Source organism: Hoplias malabaricus, chromosome X2 (assembly GCF_029633855.1).
Source record: "Hoplias malabaricus isolate fHopMal1 chromosome X2, fHopMal1.hap1, whole genome shotgun sequence".
NCBI lineage: Eukaryota > Metazoa > Chordata > Actinopteri > Characiformes > Erythrinidae > Hoplias > Hoplias malabaricus.
The window spans coordinates 42,547,447-42,566,995 of record NC_089819.1 but is presented as its reverse complement, the minus strand read 5'-3'; the positions used below and the strand labels follow the sequence as shown (position 1 = coordinate 42,566,995).

At 37.8% G+C, this 19,549-nt stretch overlaps 2 protein-coding genes across 3 annotated transcripts; one reads left to right on the top strand and one right to left on the bottom strand.

Moving 5' to 3' along the window:
• Window positions 1-2,121: 2,121 nt before the first annotated feature.
• LOC136676860 (ceroid-lipofuscinosis neuronal protein 6 homolog) lies at window positions 2,122-7,309 on the bottom strand. Of its 2 annotated transcripts, XM_066654127.1 has the most exons (8): window positions 7,121-7,309; window positions 6,338-6,455; window positions 5,591-5,689; window positions 5,250-5,438; window positions 4,766-4,821; window positions 4,483-4,602; window positions 4,217-4,363; window positions 2,122-3,076 (listed from the first exon to the last, which is right to left on the bottom strand). In XM_066654127.1, exons 1-8 carry the CDS (start codon window positions 7,168-7,170, stop codon window positions 3,073-3,075), a joined length of 783 nt encoding a protein of 260 aa, XP_066510224.1. In that variant the 5' UTR covers window positions 7,171-7,309; the 3' UTR covers window positions 2,122-3,072. The 2 variants fall into 2 exon arrangements, with proteins under 2 accessions (XP_066510224.1, XP_066510223.1); XM_066654126.1 differs by having other exon boundaries at window positions 2,122-4,363.
• A 551-nt stretch (window positions 7,310-7,860) lies between these two features.
• On the top strand, window positions 7,861-19,523 carry LOC136676859 (G patch domain-containing protein 1-like). The gene is made up of 19 exons (XM_066654125.1): window positions 7,861-8,142; window positions 8,344-8,478; window positions 8,588-8,673; window positions 9,839-9,999; window positions 10,191-10,288; window positions 10,518-10,570; window positions 10,881-11,120; window positions 11,734-11,884; window positions 13,178-13,257; window positions 13,384-13,588; window positions 13,759-14,157; window positions 14,312-14,490; window positions 15,468-15,595; window positions 15,986-16,277; window positions 16,703-16,985; window positions 18,032-18,142; window positions 18,506-18,612; window positions 18,719-18,867; window positions 19,201-19,523. The coding sequence occupies exons 1-19, from the start codon at window positions 8,073-8,075 to the stop codon at window positions 19,226-19,228; spliced, it is 2,955 nt and encodes a 984-aa protein (XP_066510222.1). The 5' UTR covers window positions 7,861-8,072; the 3' UTR covers window positions 19,229-19,523.
• The last annotated feature ends 26 nt before the right edge of the window (window positions 19,524-19,549 follow it).

Below are 19,549 nucleotides of genomic sequence, written 5' to 3'. Positions count from 1 at the left end.
ATTGATTATTGTTATTTTTCTGATTTTTTTAACAAATAGCCCACATTACATTTTTCTGGTAAAATATTCTGTTCAGCAATTCACCCTCAATTTTTATTTAAATAATTGAATATATTTTAAATACCTAATTTGATAGCAACTAGCAATAGGTAACATTTAATTTGATCCTTGTGTAGAAATCAACTAAGCAGTGTGTTCAGATTTTTGCATACAATTATATGTGGACCATAGTATGATCTATAGAACATTAATTATAGTGTTAATTATATTAATTATATTGTAATTATACTTTACCTATCTTATGAACCTGCAGGTGTCGGTCGACTTCATTATAAGTGGGACAGGTACCTAATGAACGCATGACTGTTATCAGGTCCTTAGCTTCAATCTTCCCCTTTCTCTTCTTATCATACAATGAGAAACATTCTTTAAATTCTATAAAGAAAAACAGTACGAAATTATAATGGTATAAAAATGATACAAATTACTGTTTTCAGGCAGCATGGTGGCACAGCAGGTAGTGTCGCCGTCACACAGCTCCAAGGACATGGAGGTTGTGGGTAAAAGTCCCATTCCAGGTGACTGTCTGTGAGGAATTTGTTGTGTTCTCCCTGTGTTCGTGTGGGTTTCTTCCAGGTGCTCTGGTTTCCTCCCACGGTCCATAAACACGTTGGTCAGTGGATTGGCGACTCAAAAGTGTCCGTAGGTTTGAGTGAATGTGTGAGTGTGTGTCGCCCTGTGAAGGACTGGTGCCCCCAGGGTGTGTTCCTGCCTTGTGACTAGTAATTCCGAGTAGGTTCTGGACCCAATGCGACCCAGAACTTGATAAGCCTTTACAGACAATGAATGAATGAATGAAATTACTGTTTTAGAAATCAAGGAATTTGAAAACTAGTGGTGTGAATAACATTTAAGAGCGATGAATTACAAAAAACCTTTAAGCTCAAGCAGTATTCAGATTTGTAGTGTTTTACTGAAGTAAACCATTTTAATACTATAACATACATATTTCAGCAAATATACTGTGTTCTCAATACATTTTCAAACCCCATGTAAACATCAACTTAATAGGCCACACAAAAATGAATGCTCTTATTTTTGATGTTTCTTTCAAAATATTAACAAAACTCTAAACTTTTTCAATTCTATTTCTGAAGGGCACTGAACACTACATTATGAAGTTTAGTCGTAATTGTCCCTGTAACTAAAGTAACTTAAATCCACTTACCATTAATCTGAGTCTGGGACAAAAACTTTGCCTAAGTATGGTAAGAAAAAAAAATTAAGAAACAAAAGGCATGTTAGAAACCATAAAATACCCAACAGAAATGTATTAATTCATAAAACCTATTAAACTATACTAATACAAATCCATTAGCACTCACCATTGTAGGACACGTCTCACCTGTGGACAGGTGTCTTCCTGTAATTTCCCACCCTCAGAGCTACTGTCACGATCTAAAGTCCACAACACTGACAAAGTAACTGATAGCCTTGTTCCCATAGCAACACTGATATACAATCCCACCTGTCCCAATGAGCTCTCCTTATTCCAAAAACAGGCATGGTCACATGGTCACCAGTTAATAGCTAAACGATGCACTCATCAGCCACATGATTAAAACCACAGACAGGGGAAATGACTAATATTGATTATATCATTACAATGGAACATGTTGCGGGGTGGAATGTATTCTGCAACGTGTGAACATTCAGTTCTTTGTGCCAATCTGCTGGTAGAAGGAAAAGGGGCAGAGCATCTATAAAATTGCATCTTGTTCGATGTTGTGGTTAGTACCTACCTAAAGTTGTCCAACAAAGGACAATCAGTGAATCTGCGAAAGGCTCATGGGTGCACAAGGCTCACTGATACACACTAGGAAGCAAAGGCTATCCCAGTAGTTTGCAAACTGTTGACAGAGTGCCCCTCATTTGTAAATAAGAATAATTTTGAGACGAAGGTGCATTGTTGAAATAAGATTTGGCAAGAGCACTGTGGTGCAATGTGCTATTTTGTGTTGGGAAAGCTATGGTCCTGACAATCATATAGATGTTACTTTCTCATGTACCACCTACATTTAATATGTATTTTTTCATTTACAAAATGTTGCCTTGAATGTTGTTAAAAATATGAAAGAATTATGCATGATAAATATACAAGAACAGAACAAATGCAGCAGGATCACATGCTCAGATTACTAAAACACTTTTTACCATACAGGATAAAAGACATAATAAACAACATCACATCACAAAATATGGGTGTGTACAGTCTTAATGTAGATCACAGATTAGATCAGTTATTTTTTCAAATCCAGCATTTATGATGTTTATTCAGTACCTTGTAAATGATTGTTGCAATTCAGACCTATATAAAAATGTATTTTGTAATAGGACAGTGACCAAAAACTTTTATTTTAAAGGGTGACATATAGTTAATACAACACGCTTTAACAGATTTTAGCCTATTTTACCCCCCATCTTTACCTAAATTGTTCACAAAAACTTTGTGGATAAACAAAAAACAACATTTTTATTCACTCCATTTGTATTGCAAGGTGATTGTATATACTTGGAAAGACGGAATATAGCGTCGCTGTCCAATGAAAAACATGTAATATACATTTCTGTCAATTTTAAGTTAATACATCATTTAAACACAGCATATCACATTGTTGTAAAACATCAAGGTGAATGGACTAATAGCAATGTTCCAAAATTACTTGGAATAAAATCTTTTTACACTGACTTCCAGATTTCCACTGAAAGTTAAGAAGGTGTTTCCTTTCTTCTTCTGCTAAAGTTAATAAGTTAATATCTTAATAAGCAAGTTATTATTAAATATTTAATAAGTTAATAAAATGTTAATCTTTTGGGGATACATGTTTTCAATTGGACGTTGAGAATACATGGAATTTCGGAACACATGATCACTGATCCTAACACTGATCCTAGAATATTACATTATTACATAAGTTACATACATTTATAAAAATGAGCTGCAATGTATTTAAATAAAATACAGTTATTTTACACAACAGTAGCAATTGCTCCAACAGCAAAAGTTTCAAATTACCTGACAGAACAGAGAATGCATAGATATTAAAAGGAGCACAACAGTCAACATAATTTTTCTGTGACCAATACAATTTAGGAGCTAAATATTCTGGTAAATACTGGCAGATATTAATTTATAGTTCACATTTGAATTTTTGTCACCAATATTTTTCTTATGTAGTGTTTTACTCACTGATTTTATTAATCTCACACTTATTAAGTTAAACAAACCACATGAACTCACATTGATATATAAATATTCTTAAAATATGAATGGATTCATATTTGGCTTTGGTTTCAGTTAAGAGCTAACTCTTATTCTATATTCATTCTATTCACAAAATATTCTGTTTTGTGTGTGGTACAGCATGTTAGTAAAACATGCAAGTACCACTAAACTTTTTGTAACACATAAAACATGACCTCAGATTATGTAAGTCTTGAAAGTTCTGGGTAAACCCCAGTCTGCTTTCTCAGCATATATTCATATCAGTAACTATATAAGAAACAAAAGAATCAATTAAAGAAATTATTAAATTCGACTCGCACTATTCTTATTAGGAAATAGGACTGAACAATTTTGGGGAAAATATCTAGTTGTGATTTGTCTGGTGTTATTGTTCTAATAAATTTAGCATTAGTACTCTTTCAGTTTCTCAGAAAACATCCCCACATAAAAGACAGTTAGACTTCAGCTTCTGATTTGAAAACTGTGCTCTTTCAAACTAAGATCTAATTATGAAAATGATTATTTATTCAGCCCTATCCAGTTGCAGAATCTTTTATGGACAACTGATTACATGGAAGAATTAAAATGGCTCTCTAAAACCTCCTTTAATATCTAAATAAATTAGCTTTGAGCTCACTTATTTATATACTACACTGACAGTTTATACTTTTTGACACTTTTTGTCATAACTTCCCATACCTTCCCATGTAACTTCCCATACCCTGATAAAACTCCACTATGTAACTTAATTACGTTTTGGTGCAGTGAAAATATCCTAAACTTGCTTGTGTTCTGAATGTGTCTATATCTTAACTGCCTTTTATATATAACGTGTAATAAGACCAAGGTTCTGGCACATAGATAATACCAGGGTATTTTTTGCGCAAGACACTGTCATTCCATAGATAAATGACCCAAACAACCACCAACCCCAGAGTAATGATAAAGTTGTAAAGGAGAAAGCGTCCATTACTATCCAACACGTAGCCCATCCGCTTCTGTCGCATCACTGTAGCAGCCATAGCAAAAAATGTGAAGACAAATAGTACAAAAATCTGACCTTCTGTCACTAGGTACCTGCCAAAAAAAATTAAAAATATATATAGTTATTTTAGGGATGCCAATAATGATAACCATTCTAATATGTCATAGTATTTAAGGGAAGACAAACAACTAGGGTACATTTAAATACTGACCAATAATAAATTGCACTCGGGAACAGCATTAGCCAACCTGACCGTGGCATCTTCTCCTCTTTGGCCTGTGTGAAACAGCCAGTGAAGTAAAGAAAGAGAATGAGGAAGAATGGCATATACCTGTAATGGAGGAAGAATGCATTTTACAAAGATACTATTTGTGAAACATTTTTCATCACAAAGCAGATTCACACTATTATTAACCAAGAATAAGGTAGACAAACCAAGAGAATAAAAGAATAAGGTAAGAGAATGAGAAATAGAGCGTAATAACTTTACCTACCACATGCAATGACCTAAGTGTTCATCATAATAATACAGGAGCTCAAAGGAGTCAATCTGAAAGTAAAACAAAGTTGTTATTATTAGGTACATTTTGGCCATTTGACCATTTCACTTCATATACCAGTTGAAGTTCAAGATGAATAACACAATGTAAATTCTGTGAGGAGCTGGTAAGGACCATTTAGGAAAATGGAGGGAAAAGAATATAGATTGTGAAGGTGCATTTAATATAATAGTTCCTGTGTTTGCCATCACAGTTTGTACATCCTGCAGTAAAGGAAACATATAGTGATAAAATACAAGCTATAAAACAGAATGCTTCAATTCCATATGCTGATACACAAGTCCAAATATTATATTATTTTTAATACATTGAACAGGTTTCAATTAGTTAATGGTAATAAAGCCAAACCACTATAAATATTGCTAATCCAACCATAAACTTTAGCTTGTTTCTGTCTATCTTTAATCTGATTAATTACCAGTGATACAGGCTTCAAGTCTTTTATGATGGGGTTCTCTCGGACAGACAGGTGGTTCTGGTAACCACTGAGAATGAGGCGGTGGTTGATGGAGTCTCCCACCAGATGGATGCTAGCCCCCATAACAAAGGTGATGATGCTCACATAAACCGCAGACCTTGGCAGATTAGTGGGGCTTCGCTCCATCAGCTACAAAACAGTTCAGTCACAGGTCATTTCAAAAAGACATTTATGTTTAAACTATATCTAATTAAACCACAAAAAATGATTGTTTTAACACAGTCTAACATTACACTAATATAATAATGAATCACTGAGTGTATTATGAGATTGACATGCACCTTGAGCAGCAGAAATGGTGTGATGACATTGTAGGCCATGTGGAAGTAATCTCCAGCACTGGGCTTGTTCAATGGGAACCATTCCAGTGGAAGTATGATCTAAAATAAAAAGATTATTAAGAGTATTAAGAGCAGGTAGTGTCGCAGTCACACAGCTCCAGGGACCTGGAGGTTGTGGATTCAAGTCCTGCTCTGGGTGAATGTCTGTGAGGAGTTTGGTGTGTTCTCCCCAAGTCCACGTGGGTTTCCTCCGGGTGCTCCGGATACCTCCCATGGTCCAAAACACACGTTGGTAGGTGGATTGGCGACTCAAATGTGTCCATAAGTATGAGTGGGTGAGTGAATGTGTGTGTGTGTCACCCTGTGAAGGACTGGCGCCCCCTCCAAGGTGTGTTCCTGCCTTGATTCTGGGTAGGCTCCAGACCCATCGTGACCCTGAACTGGATAAGCGGTCCAGACATTGAATGAATGAATGAATGAATGGTGGCATTTAGCATCCACATTCGGCTCTGTCAGTATATTTAATTCAAGGGCTATAGATCAGACAGGTTTCATGCAACAATTCTGACACAGCCGACACACATAGCACTATATGCAAACTGAGCACATTCAAATAATAATGTGACCTAAAAGACAAATAATATATAAATATAAAAGAATTTAATTAAAAACATTGTCCACAAATAATACTAAAACATTAGTGTAATTACTTAATGTGGCAAAATCCATTCTAATAAAGATACTCACCATTACAATAGGTCTCCCAAAATCCAGTATCCAATTTTGCACAGTAAAGTAGAACCAGAGGTCAACATGGAACAGGGACTGTGTGGCAGAATTTGCTCCTCTCTCTCTCCCAATTGAGCTGTACAAAGAGAAAAGGATATAAAATTGTATTAACTAAATAGCAATGAGCTGCAGACCAGGGTAAAGAGTTGGAAAAAAAAAAGCTTTTATAGCTGTATAAAAGTAGTTTGTTTAGATGGTGAATAAATAATATAAGAGAAATAACAAAGTATCATAGCAGAGTTTCAGATCACTAAGAGCAGGCAGACTAATGCATGTCTCTGGGATTGCACTGGAGAATTGGAACACCATTTTTCTAAAACATATTCCCTCAGTCGGTGTTTTGACAATGGCCCTGGTTAGCACTAAAAAAGGCATCAGTCGACTGCTTTCAACTGGGTTGTAAATCTGGTAATAACAAGAGCAATTAAAAAAAATATTACGTCACTTCAGAAACAGGCCTGTTTTTTTTTTTTTTTTTTTTGTACCACTGGTCTTGCTGACAGTGTGGTCACATGCTGCATTTACGTTCCCAGTTACCCGAGGAACAGCTGAGCTTTTGTTTTTACTTAGTGCTAGCTATATCCCTGATGTTTTCTTGGATAAATAATGGGAAGTACATTAGCCTTTACTATGCAGCAGCTGTTTACATTGTTCCTACAATGAGTATCCTCTCCAAAAATTAATTTAGTAACAGGAACCGTAAACACTTCTGCTTTCGCTGAATTAAATGACTGTCAAGACCTTAAATATGACGCCGCTGTCGTCTCCGCTTTTTGTCGTTTCCGTATCATGTTTATAGGTAAAAGCTGTCTGTGATATTAGTCTGAAGTTTAAGCTCTAATTCTAAACTCATTCCTCTGTTTGAGCTGATCGTTCAAATCCAGCACCGCTACCAGCAACTCTTCTCATCACATCCGCCACCGAGCACGCCGTTCCGCTGATCTCAGATCAGACTCAGGGGCCAGACCCTATTGGTTAATTCGGGCTCATTTCAGTTGGCCATCTACTGCCCCGTAGTGCATTGTTGAGTTACAAAAACTGACTTTTAGACCCAGATAACCCATTGTATCCAAATGTATTGATCTGTACAAATGTCGATGAAGTCCTGGTTGCTTTTTATTACCCATGTCGAACCAGTATCTCCGCAGAACCCTAAATTTCTCCGCAGGGCACTATGTAGGGATCAGGAAGCCATTTGATATTCACCCTCATTACGGTGGTCATTACGGTCTTTTTGTTTTTCTTAATTCAAATTAGGACAAGTCCACTACAGGGTAAATATTTAAACAGATGTTTTTCTACCGTAACAAGGTAATGCCCCGTGCCGTTTAACATACGGCATATTTTATATTTTTCCCCATTTGAACAGGCAACACTTGATTTCATTATTTTTCCTCAATATGTTAAATTCAGTAACTGTTATGGTATATTAAATTAAGATAATTATGTAAAACGAGGGGACTATGGCAATTTAAATTCCAGGGTCGTTTTTTCAGTAATTCTGATCAGTTGACTCGGTTCACAAATAGCTAGTTAGCTCTTTCATCCACCAGCACGATTAGTTATTTGGTCTTCCCAAATATCGCGATATTACCTCAAGGATTTCAAGCACAGAAAAGACTCGAGTCACTGATTCGACGTCTACAATACGTCAGAGGAATAAACTTCTTCGGCTGCCGTAGTGCATGTAAACATGGCGTCTGACGGGGAGAGTGATGAGGACTTCGTGAGTTTTGGGACTCCTCTGGAGCCGCTGGAGGAAGGTGGGCTAAATCATCTGCGCTTTAAATACATTTTCAGCAACAGAAAGGGTGTAAGGAGAGTTTTTTACTCGTGCAGCTCCAGCGAATCTGTACAGTTCAGCTCTTATAGACATCTCGGAGTGTGAATAACAGAGAAAATGACTACTCTTATACAGTAACTTTATAACCTGATTATTGACTTGACTGTGTTGTTTGGTTCAGATGAGTCCATTAAGAAGCCGGTGCCGCTGCAGGATCAAACCGTTAAAGATGAGAAAGGCCGTTATAAACGGTTCCATGGGGCTTTTACTGGAGGTTTCTCTGCGGGTTACTTCAACACCGTTGGGTCGAAGGAAGGTAAGGTAGATCCACTCCAAAGAATATGAATAAGCGTTTCAGTTATTTGCTGGTTTGGGTTCTACCCATACTACAAACCATACTTCTCAAACTTTACTGTCTTCTGCAGGCTGGACTCCCTCCACATTCGTGTCTTCGCGACAACAGAAGGCAGACAGACAAACAGCCAGACCAGAAGACTTTATGGATGACGAGGTACGTCCTGAGACGTAGAGTGATTAAAGGACCTATTTTGTGTAAAACCATATTTCTATTTTTTAAAATAAGTCTAATGCATGTTCCTACAATGCTACTGTTTCAAGATGTGCAAACTGAACTCTGCCCTGGAGTTGTTTTGCTTTTGCTTTTTTTTCTTTTTTTTTTCTAGACCATCACACAATAATCACAGTGACACCCAAATGCCACCTCATGTACATTATTAAAGAAGTGGCCATAACCATTAAAGAAGGCATACTCTACACATTTTCCAGAAGCTAACACTTTTCCCTGGAGTCTCACCAAAACATATGTAATTTGGTCAAAATACCACAAGGCTCACACAACACCATTCTTTCCGTCAAATAGCTCTTTTCAGAACAGCCAGTTTCATCGCCTGTTCCTTTAAATGAGAATGAGCCACTGGCACCAGATTGAGAAGTGAGTAGCAGATGCTCTGGTTTTTAGCCATTTTCAGTTTGTTCTCTTTCTTCTTGTTGACTGTAAAATAAAGGAACCCTATACCCCTGGACTGAATATGGTGAAAACGAACTAAATCATTCATTCATTCATTATCTGTAACCGCTTATCCAATTCAGGGTCGTGGTGGGTCCAGAGCCTACCTGGAATCATTGGGTGCAAGGCGGGAATACACCCTGGAGGGGGCGCCAGTCCTTCACAGGGCAACACAGACACACACACACTCGCACCTACGGACACTTTTGAGTCGCCAATCCACCTACCAATGTGTGTTTTTGGGCTGTGGGAGGAAACCCACGCAGACACAGGGAAAACACACCAACTCCTCACAGACAGTCACCCGGAGCGGGAATCGAACCCACAATCTCCAGGCCCCTGGAGCTGTGTGACTGCGACCACCGTGCTGCCCTCGAACTAAATCAAAACAACCAAAATTTAGAGCTGCTCCTTTTCCCTCACTCCTGGGCTCTGGCTCATCCTCATTTAAAAAACAGGTGCTGAAACTGGTTGTTTTGAATAGGGGTGTATGAATGGTGCTGTGTTGTTTGATCTGCTTTTTCCCAATCCATGTATATATGTCAATATTTGTCCTGATTGTTGGGTCACTTGCACCAATATAGCCATGTTTATATGAATCTTTGTTAAAAATTAAAACCTGTCATATATTTTTCCCTCTTCACTAAAGGATTTCGGTGAGCATGGTATTGCACCGCGAGAGATCACAACCACAGAGGACTTTGCTTCTGGTAGGGCTGATCGAATCAAGGAAAAAGCCAAAGCCATCAGCTCTCTCACTGCGCCCATTCCAGGAGACACCCTACTGGAGGAGCTGATTGCTCCAGCACGGTATTTAACTACCACATGCCATGAATTGTGCCATAATTCGTAGCAGTTTGTTTGTAAAAAAAGAAAAAGCTCTATACCAATCCAATTAAACTGATTGATAATTGTGTCTTGTACAATGAAGGAAGGTATAAATATTTATGTAATGAATTATCAGTACTGACTTGGAAATGTGCTCCATGTGTTTACTGCAGGTCATCTATTGGTGTACAGCTGCTTAGGAGAATGGGTTGGAAGGATGGACAAGGGATTGGACCCAGGCTGAAGAGAAGACAACGGAAACAAGACACAGGTCACTCTTATGTAGAACTGTTATTTCTTATCAACACAAGTTCAGTGTGGATGCAAGTTTATATTCCAAACATGCAAGACTGGCTGTGCACTGCTTTTGTTAGAATGAGGGCCTGGAGCCAACCCAGCCTTTTGTAACTAACATTGGGTATGCTGGTCTAATATATCCTGTAAGAAAGCTTGCAATATTGAGGTGATATACAAATAATTTAATATTTGCCCTGTTACAGATGTCAAAGTTTATGGGTGTACTTTACCACCCAGTGGATCTGAGCAGTCAGAAGTAAGTGGGCATTCCTGCATATGAAACAATATAGCCTAATTACTTTGCCATTTCCCAGTTGATGAACAGATGCCAATCACTTGATTAATATTGGCATCTTTTTTCCAGAAAACTGCAACTAACCTTTAGTTGGTTCTCTAGAAAATGGGTGATTTGTAATAAGAATTATGTTATTTGTTTTATTTATTTATTTATTAACAAAGGGGGAATTAGTATTATAAAACTTGTATAAAGCAGTTAATATTTGTCTATGTATTCATGGTGAAACTAGTGTTTACATACCTTACGAGTTATTTGTTTTCTTATGTAGGATGATGAGGAGTTTGCTCCAGAGAATGTGACTTTTGCACCCAAAGATGTAATCCCAGTGGATTTCAACCCAAAAGATGACCTCCATGGTCTGGGCTACAGAGGTCTGAACCCCCTTCAGGCCCTGAGTGGTGGAGGGATGGGACATATCAGCCTGTTCACACTGGAATCCGAGAGGACAAGCAATCTATTCCGAGACAGGAAGGCAGATAAACAACGAAAAGGTGGAATTGCAGGACAGGTGTGGTCTATATGACATTTTACAGAAATGTTTACTTCCTCCAGGGTTGTGTCAAAATGTTTTGCTGCATTAACAACAAGTAAACACAGCATTAGTCTGGTCATTGTCTACATTTGAAACTTAGATTTGAATGTTAGATATACACACTTCCCATACATGGTCTTATTTACAGATATTTATAGTGCAAGAAATAAGAAGCTATGAGCATTGAACATAACTGGCAAGAGAAAAATATCCACATAAGGAAAATATATGTAATATATTTGTTAATTGTTATCTTTACACAATGACGTTTTAATATTAAATAGAATTTATGGCCAAATCTACAATACTGCAATATGAATTTTGCAATATTTTTCAGCCCTAAATGCCAGTGGCCCATCTGGACAGGTTACAGGCTATTTTATGATCTAGTCTTCCTTCTAAACTAGATGAACCAAAGACACATTTAAGTTGTTAATGCCAACATCCTGTGGACAAGCTGTTCTTGGAATACACTCTTCTGACTTTCTTGCGCACAATCAGATTACAGAGCTCTTGGTAAGCTAGGGATGGCAGGTCGATATGATCAATTAACAGATATCAATTATTATGTGCTTGTTTGTGTCTAAAGGCATTTGGAGTAGGAGCAATGGAGGATGATGATGATGATATCTACCACAGAGACGCAATGGCCAATTATGACACTGTGTTGGGAGGGGAGGAGCCAGGAGATGGCCTTTATGGCTGGACTGCCCCTCAGCAGTACAGGAAAAAGAAGAATGGTGAATTTTTCTGCATCCACACTCGCCATGCACTTTATCAGAAACTCATCTCTTTTCATTCTACTCACTAGCTACTTTGAGGTTCATCTACCTTATACGTCTCTGCTTAGTTTTAAAATGTAGCCCATCTTTTCACATGTATAAATTACCAGATAACCTCTACCCCATTCATCATGCTAAGCGGTTAGAGGATGTCTACAACACGCTGAGCATAAGATCAAGTGAAGCCCTGGAGATGTGTTTTTGTTCCTTTTTTTATTTATTTATTTAATTTTAATATACCGATTACTGCATGACAGACACACAGAAGATGCTGTAGCTGAAATCATGGCCAAGTTCTGTTGCAGATTGACCTCCCATGTTTAAAGATATATATATATATATATATATATATATATATATATATATATATATATATATATATATATATATATATATATATATATTATTAAAAAAATACATTACTTTGGGGACATACCAACTTTAAAACTGTGAAATAAAAACAACACAGGCAGCTTTATGGGATGTGCCTAATTCTGAAAACATAGGATTAAATGAGTTGTGTCTTACAAAGTTGGCAGGCACTTCAGAATTGCCACAGTTTGTCATCTGAGAGTGCAAAGATGAAATTAAATGGAGTAAAATAAACACATGAGTGTATTGATTAAATATGGCAAAAATATAGAGAAAGGACAAGAAAGAGAACAAAGGGAGCATTTATACAAACCAGCATTTCTGCTCCACACATCACACAGGGCTCTCTGGTGTTTGGACTAAACAAAGGCTAATTTTCATGTAAAGGTAGAAATGCTGAAGCTGGTCATTCTGAACAGGGCTGTTCAGAAAATTGTTGTGTTTGATCCTTGTAGTATTTTGGCTAAAGCATCTCACAGTCATTTTAATAAATCCCCAAAGACCTGTGTAAACAGGTGAAAATGCAAAAATAATGACAGCCTTTGACATTTTAAGCTGCTCAGCTGGTTGTTGTAAGAGTTTGAATCAATATTTTTGACACTGCTAGAGATTGTGAAGACATTAATTATGGAACATGTTGCATTACATATTTAAATACCAGAGGCCTGGACTTGCCAGGAAAGAATTAATTAATGATTTGGTTTCTCTCTGTGACAGCATTATTGTGATGATTATTATATCTAAAACCTACCAAGCCATCTGGCCAGTTTTGTGCAGCTGTTACTTCAGTCATTACATTTTTTTGAGTTTTCTTCTCTACAGGTAGTGTTATGATGTAAAGCTTTATGTGAAAACATTAAAATTTTCCCATTTTTCCAGATTCAAAAAGAGATGCTGCATATGTGGGGAAGATCCTTGAAGGTTTCACTCTGGGCTCTAAAAGCACAGACATCAAAACAGTATGTGTTAATTTCTTGTGACTACAGTTAATAACAATATTCTTCAAATATATCTGAAGAGAATATGACCTAAATGACAGGAAATGTGCATTTTAAACTTTTCCTTTTTTAAATCCTCTGTAATAGGTCTTTCCTCCTCCAGATGTTCCTCGAGATTATCGTCCTGTGCATTATTTCCGGCCAATACTGGACCCATCCTCTGTCAGCCCTATTGTTGCTCAGGCTCTGCAGGCTTCTCGTGGACACCTACCCCATGAGGTGCCACAGCAGGGCCGCCATTTGCTTGATTCTGCACAGCGAAGGGAGATGCTGGGAGAAACAACTTTGCAAGGTATGTGTGTCTATGCTTTATATGTTTCTATATTCCAACCATAAGCAAAAAAAATGTTATTGTTACTGTTATATTTGATTATTTAGTGCTTTTGTAAGAATAGCTATAAAGATTGATGCAATATTCTAATCAAATCAAATTTTTCATGATTTTCTTTGCACATCCTGCAGGCCCCAGCACTGTATTTGAGCTGTTGGACTCTAAGGACAGAGAGAGGCTGAGTGGGTTCCGTAAAGCTGCAGAAGAGAAGCGATCGCAGGGGGACATGTCCTCTGCTGAGGGTCGTGCTGCTGTTGTGGCTGCAGCCAAAGCCTCTGCCCTTCAGGCACATTCAAGCCGTTTTCAGTCTATCTCAAGTGTCCCTAAGTCTGAACCCACCACCCAACTACACCCCTTTGGTCCCCAGGGAGATGCACAGGTCCTGTCCCAGACAACAGCCCAGCTGGCCCTCACTGCCTGGTCCAGCCCCACTGCTCAGGGCAGCCAGACATTCAAGCCATTTGAGAAAAACCCTGTCAAACAGGCTCGGTATGACCTCTACATCAGCAGACTGAGGCAGGGGGATAAAGGTATAGAATAATCACAAGGAAATGTGTCTTTAGTTGTTGTAATGTTAATTGGTTAATCATAATTTTAATGTTCATTTGAGAGCATTTCTTGTTTTTTTTTTTACTTTGCACAAGCCTGCCTAACCCTTATGCTGTATGTTTGTGCTGCATCCAGATGCACTGGAGTTAAGTCTGGATTCGTCAATGACTGAGTGGGAGAGGGGGCGAGAGAGAGAGGAGTTTCTTCGTGCCTCTGTGCTTTATAAGCCCAGTAACTCCTTACTGTCTTCCCGCTTCACCCGTGCCAAAAATGAGGATGACACAGACAGTGTGGAAGTGTCACATGATCAGGAGGTCAGTTAGTCACACTTTGGTCACACTGTTATATACATAATTTATCGTAGTGCACTTTACTGTGCGATGTCCTGAATTGGGACAAATTAAGGATGAATAATAATAATAACTTTATGAATACAATTGTGTATTAATATTATGTCATGTATGTGAGACTCTGTGAAAGACTGCAAAGAATGTAGATCTTTCACCATCTAAAATTCATAATAACATGAAAAGATTAAGGGAGACAACGGACAGGTGTCAGGTGGTAGGTAGTGTTTGAGAAGCTGTAATGCTACTGTGATGGACATAGCCACATTCGTTCGTTCATTCATTCCTTCATTATCTGTAACGGCTTATCCAGTTCAGGGTCGCGGTGGGTCCAGAGCTTAAATTGAATCATTGGGCCCAAGGCGGGAATACACCCAGTCCTTCACAGGGCAACACACACATTCATGCTCACACCTATGGATTGAGTCGCCAATCCACCTACCAACATGTGTTTTTGGACTGTGGGAGGAAACCCATGCGGACACAGGGAGAACACACCAACTCCTCACAGACAGTCACCCGGAGCGGGAATCGAACCTACAACCTCCAGGTCCCTGGAGCTGTGTCACATTCATTCAAGAGAAAGAAAATAATTTTCATTGAACAGTCTGCCATTTTAACAAGAAATACAATTTAAAACTTGAATATTTTATGCAAAGAGGCAGCCATATGATAATTTTGAGGAGAGATGCATGTGAGATCTCTGGGCGCTAAATCATGTATGTACCAAACTTTAGAAGACCCATTCAGACTGTTACCAAAGAAAAGGGCAAGATGTTTATTACAAGGAACCACTATCTATCTATGTTTCTGGACATGGAGAGCATGTGCGTGACACATTTTTGTGTGTGTTTCAGGCACCAAATATAATATATATATATATATATATGTATATGTATGTGTTTATGTTAATATAATATATAGTGTGTGTTCTACACTCTTAGAACGATGTGGACGATAAACAGGCTGCAGTGAAGATGAAGATGTTTGGAAAGCTCACCAGAGACACATTTGCGTGGCATCCTGATAAAATGCTGTGCAAGAGATTTAATGTCCCTGACCCATACCCAGGGTGAGACATACACACTTGCACATTCATGCATGCTCAACAGTTCAACTTTGTATTTACATATACATTAAATATTATGACCACACCCGATTGCCTTTCCTGTATAATTAGAATCAGTTATGTCTTTAATGTCGTAAGTTTCATTAAATAACTGTCAAATTAAAATGAGCACAAACAACACACTCTCCCTAAAGAAAGGCTTTTTGAGCATCTTGTATAACTATTGTATCTTTACCAAACCTTATGTATGTACTTTTCAGGCTTTACAAAAAATGTTACTGTTTAAAACCTAAAGAAAGGCAATGTGTCATTAAAATATTAAGAAAACTCATTGCATTGACAAATGCAATACTTTACCGTTTGGTTTCACCTGCTGTGTTCTCTGATTGACAGCTCGAGTATAGTGGGAATGCCCAAAGTGAAGCGAGACAAGTTCTCTGTATTCAATTTCTTGTCTGTGATTGATGGGAACGTCCCCTCATCTAGCTCTGCATCTGTCGCATCTGCCTCTGCACCATCCCCTGCAGCGTCTGGCAAGCGCTCCAGGTGGGATGTAGCTGGACAAGAGTCACAGGTTAAAGACCCACTCAGCAAATTCATCAGTGAGGCTCGCAGTGAAGTGACCACAGTTCAGCAAGACCAGCCCAGCACTGCTGTAACCCCTGCAGACTTTGTCACTGCTGAGGTATATAGCCATTGTTTATATCAGTGATAATCATCCTGAATCATCTGTTTGGACACCTAATTATATGATCAAGAAAATAGCCATGCCATTTCCACAGGCAAACATTTGCAGTAGAATAAAAGCTTTGACCTCAGCCTGGCACACATTCGTACAGATACACTCCAAATTTTTTGTGGAAAGCCTTTCCAAAAGGGTGGAGTATGTTAATAATAAAAACTGCAACTTCTTATTGAACAACACAAAATAAAGGAACAAATCACCTTTACACTAGAATTATTACAAGTGACATGCATTATGCATCTCATTTATTTTTCTTCCCACACCATCAGTTATTCTTAATGGTATTATAGGTTATTGTATAATAGCTGCCTTCAATTCTTCACATATTGGATACTTTATTGTTTAATTGTACTTCTTTAACCTAGCCTAAAACAGCTGAGCCTAAGACTGAGCAGACAGCAAAGAAGACTGAAGATGAGGAGGAGGCAGAAGAGGAAGAGGTCAGGCCTCCGATGGATCTTTTCAAAGCTATCTTCGCCAGCTCATCTGATGAAAAGAGCTCATCTTCATCTGAAGAAGACAGCGGTGAAGAGGAGGAGCAGGAGGTTGAGCCCCAGGCACAAATGCAAGTTGTTGCAAATATCAACATTGCTGCCTCACCTGTTTTAACTCCGGTTCCTCCAGCATCAACTCTGAGTACTGGGACAGGTAGATGCTATTTGTATAACTAAGGGAAATACAAACTTCCCTTCTTAATGATTTAGAAACTGTTTTTCAGGCTAATTGCAAAGAACAAAACTCTCCTAGCCATTGAGCAGTTGTGGAAATATATAACTATGTAATAACCAGTCTCGTATTTTTAAAATTGTTTTATTTAATTAATTTATTAAATTTGTTTTTTTATTGTTTCTCGACATTTTATCCAACTTGTTTATACTCAAGATGGTAAATGGTGATTACAGTTCCTATTAGGCAAGAATCTGGGAAAACTCCACCTAAACCTGTTGGTAATGTTTTTTGTCTAATTTGTTCCCTTTTTAAAACTAGTCCTATTTCTGAAAATTACCACAAAATAAGAACATCTGGGAACAGCTTTTAGAAATTTTAAGCTAAATGTGGGTGTTAATGTTGTTATGTTGGGAGCAAACCTGGGGAGGGTTGCATTGTTTAGGGATATGCCCATCAGGGGTGTATTCCACATAGCAGGATTTCTTAGTTAGCCAGATAATATAAACCCAAAGTCAAGCCTGTCATATAGGATCAGAGCTGAGGGAGATTGCTTTTGAACAGTCCTCAAATTTAGGCTTCCTTTAGCTGGCTAACTGAGAAACCCTGCTTTGTGAAATACCCCTCTGATGTATTCCACAGGTGAAGCTTAAATTGGGTGGTTATCTTGAGTTTATCTTTATTTTTCTTTAGTCCATGGACTTAAAGATGGCATTTGTGGGAAGCTCTAAAGCATTGTAAATGTGTATTTTATATGTAGAAAATGCATTCCATTTGTCAAATATAAACATTATGTTTAACAGATTGTTTCTTTCATGACAAGGTCAAGTGTGATCCCACAGGATGGAACAGTTTTACAGTATTTTGTAGAGCACTTCCATGAGTTCTCTTAATGTACATATTGCTACACACTGCTCAGTCACCTTTCTGTGTAATCCGTTCCTTTCTAGGAGTTGGATACAGATGGCAGCAGATAAATATTAGTATGGAAAGTGTTCCTTTAAACTCCCCTGTTAATTTATTTCTAGAACCTAAGCCACCCTTGGAAGATGGAGAGCAGAACAATGCTGCTACTGTTATGTCTGTTCAGGCTGAAGACCTTGACAGTGAGGAATTTGGGCCCAGGCTACCCCCTCCTGGTTAGTCACCATCCTATCTTTACATCTGGTTTCCATTCTAATGGTCAAATAACTGATTCTTGCTTATAAGTTTGCATTCCTCTGAAAAAGATGAATGGTTATATATTTTTCAAATGAAGACAAGTAACACTAGGACCCTTCCAAAGGTAATGCCAAACCTAAAGGCTGAATTACAAAATAAGTGTATTTAACAAACTAACAAAAAAGTGTGTTTCTTTGAAAACTGTCACTGTTTAAAGCCCATGTCTCTTTTATTTATGTTCTACCTGTAATAAATTAAGGTTGTCCTAATCACATTGTGTTTACTTCATGGTCAGTGTGGAGGCATTAAGAATTTTAATCTGTACTGAATTGTCCTTTTAGGGCAGGTATTCACATCATATTCAGCAGCACATGAGGAAAAGCCAAAAAAGCAAAGCAAAGGGAAACACAAAGCCAAGAAAGAACACAAACACCGAAAAGAGAAAAAGGTAAAGTAAATGCAGGCGTAGGTCTCAGGAGCCAGACTTCTGTTTCCATGGTAACTAGGAAGAAGTTTCTGTTTATTGCTTTGTTTTTTCTGTCCCTTTGTCCCAGCATAAGAAGAAGAGTAAGAAGCACAAGCATAAAGGAAAGCAGAAGAAAAAGAAGAAAGCGGATGAGACGGACACTAGCTCTGATGACACTGATTCTGAGAGTGATGATGATGATCCAGGGGCAGTATCCACCAATGACCTGCTACAGAGGTCAGTATTGCTCATTGGTTGCCATTTAGTAAGTGCCCAACAAATCCTGCATGTGAACCTATGCACGGATAAATAGGTTACTAGTTAATAGTATATTAGCACGTTATTTTTTTTTTATGTGCTTAATATCTCATGGCTTGAAACTCACTAATTGTATCAAAGTCACTTTTAATTTTAATGTTTTTAAGATACATCATCAGATTAGTTTCTTGGTTTTTAAAATATGAAAAAAAATGTCACTCTAGATGCAAGTAGGAGTATGTATAACATTTAACAAATGTTACATTTTTGCCTAGTGTCCCTTTTAACCAAAGATCTCTCTCTCTCTCTCAGGTTGAAAAGCATGCGTGGCAAGAAGTGAATTTAGATAGACATGTTCAGAGAGACAGTATTTGTCCTCCATGAGGATTTCACTCAACTGTAAAACGTGGGAAGAATATTTGTAAATGTGATTGTTGTGCTTGAACATCCTAAACCTTTGCAAATATAAAGGAAATGAACTTGTCTTCAAAATAAAGTTACGTTTAATTAAGACTTTAATTGATTTTTTGTTTTGATGATGAGTCTGATGCCGTGTATATAAATAAGTTTCAAAACAAAATGAACTCCTCAATCTGTCAGTTCATATATGAAAATTCTGAAATATCTTGTTTAGGTTAGGCCAATATTTAATGATACCATG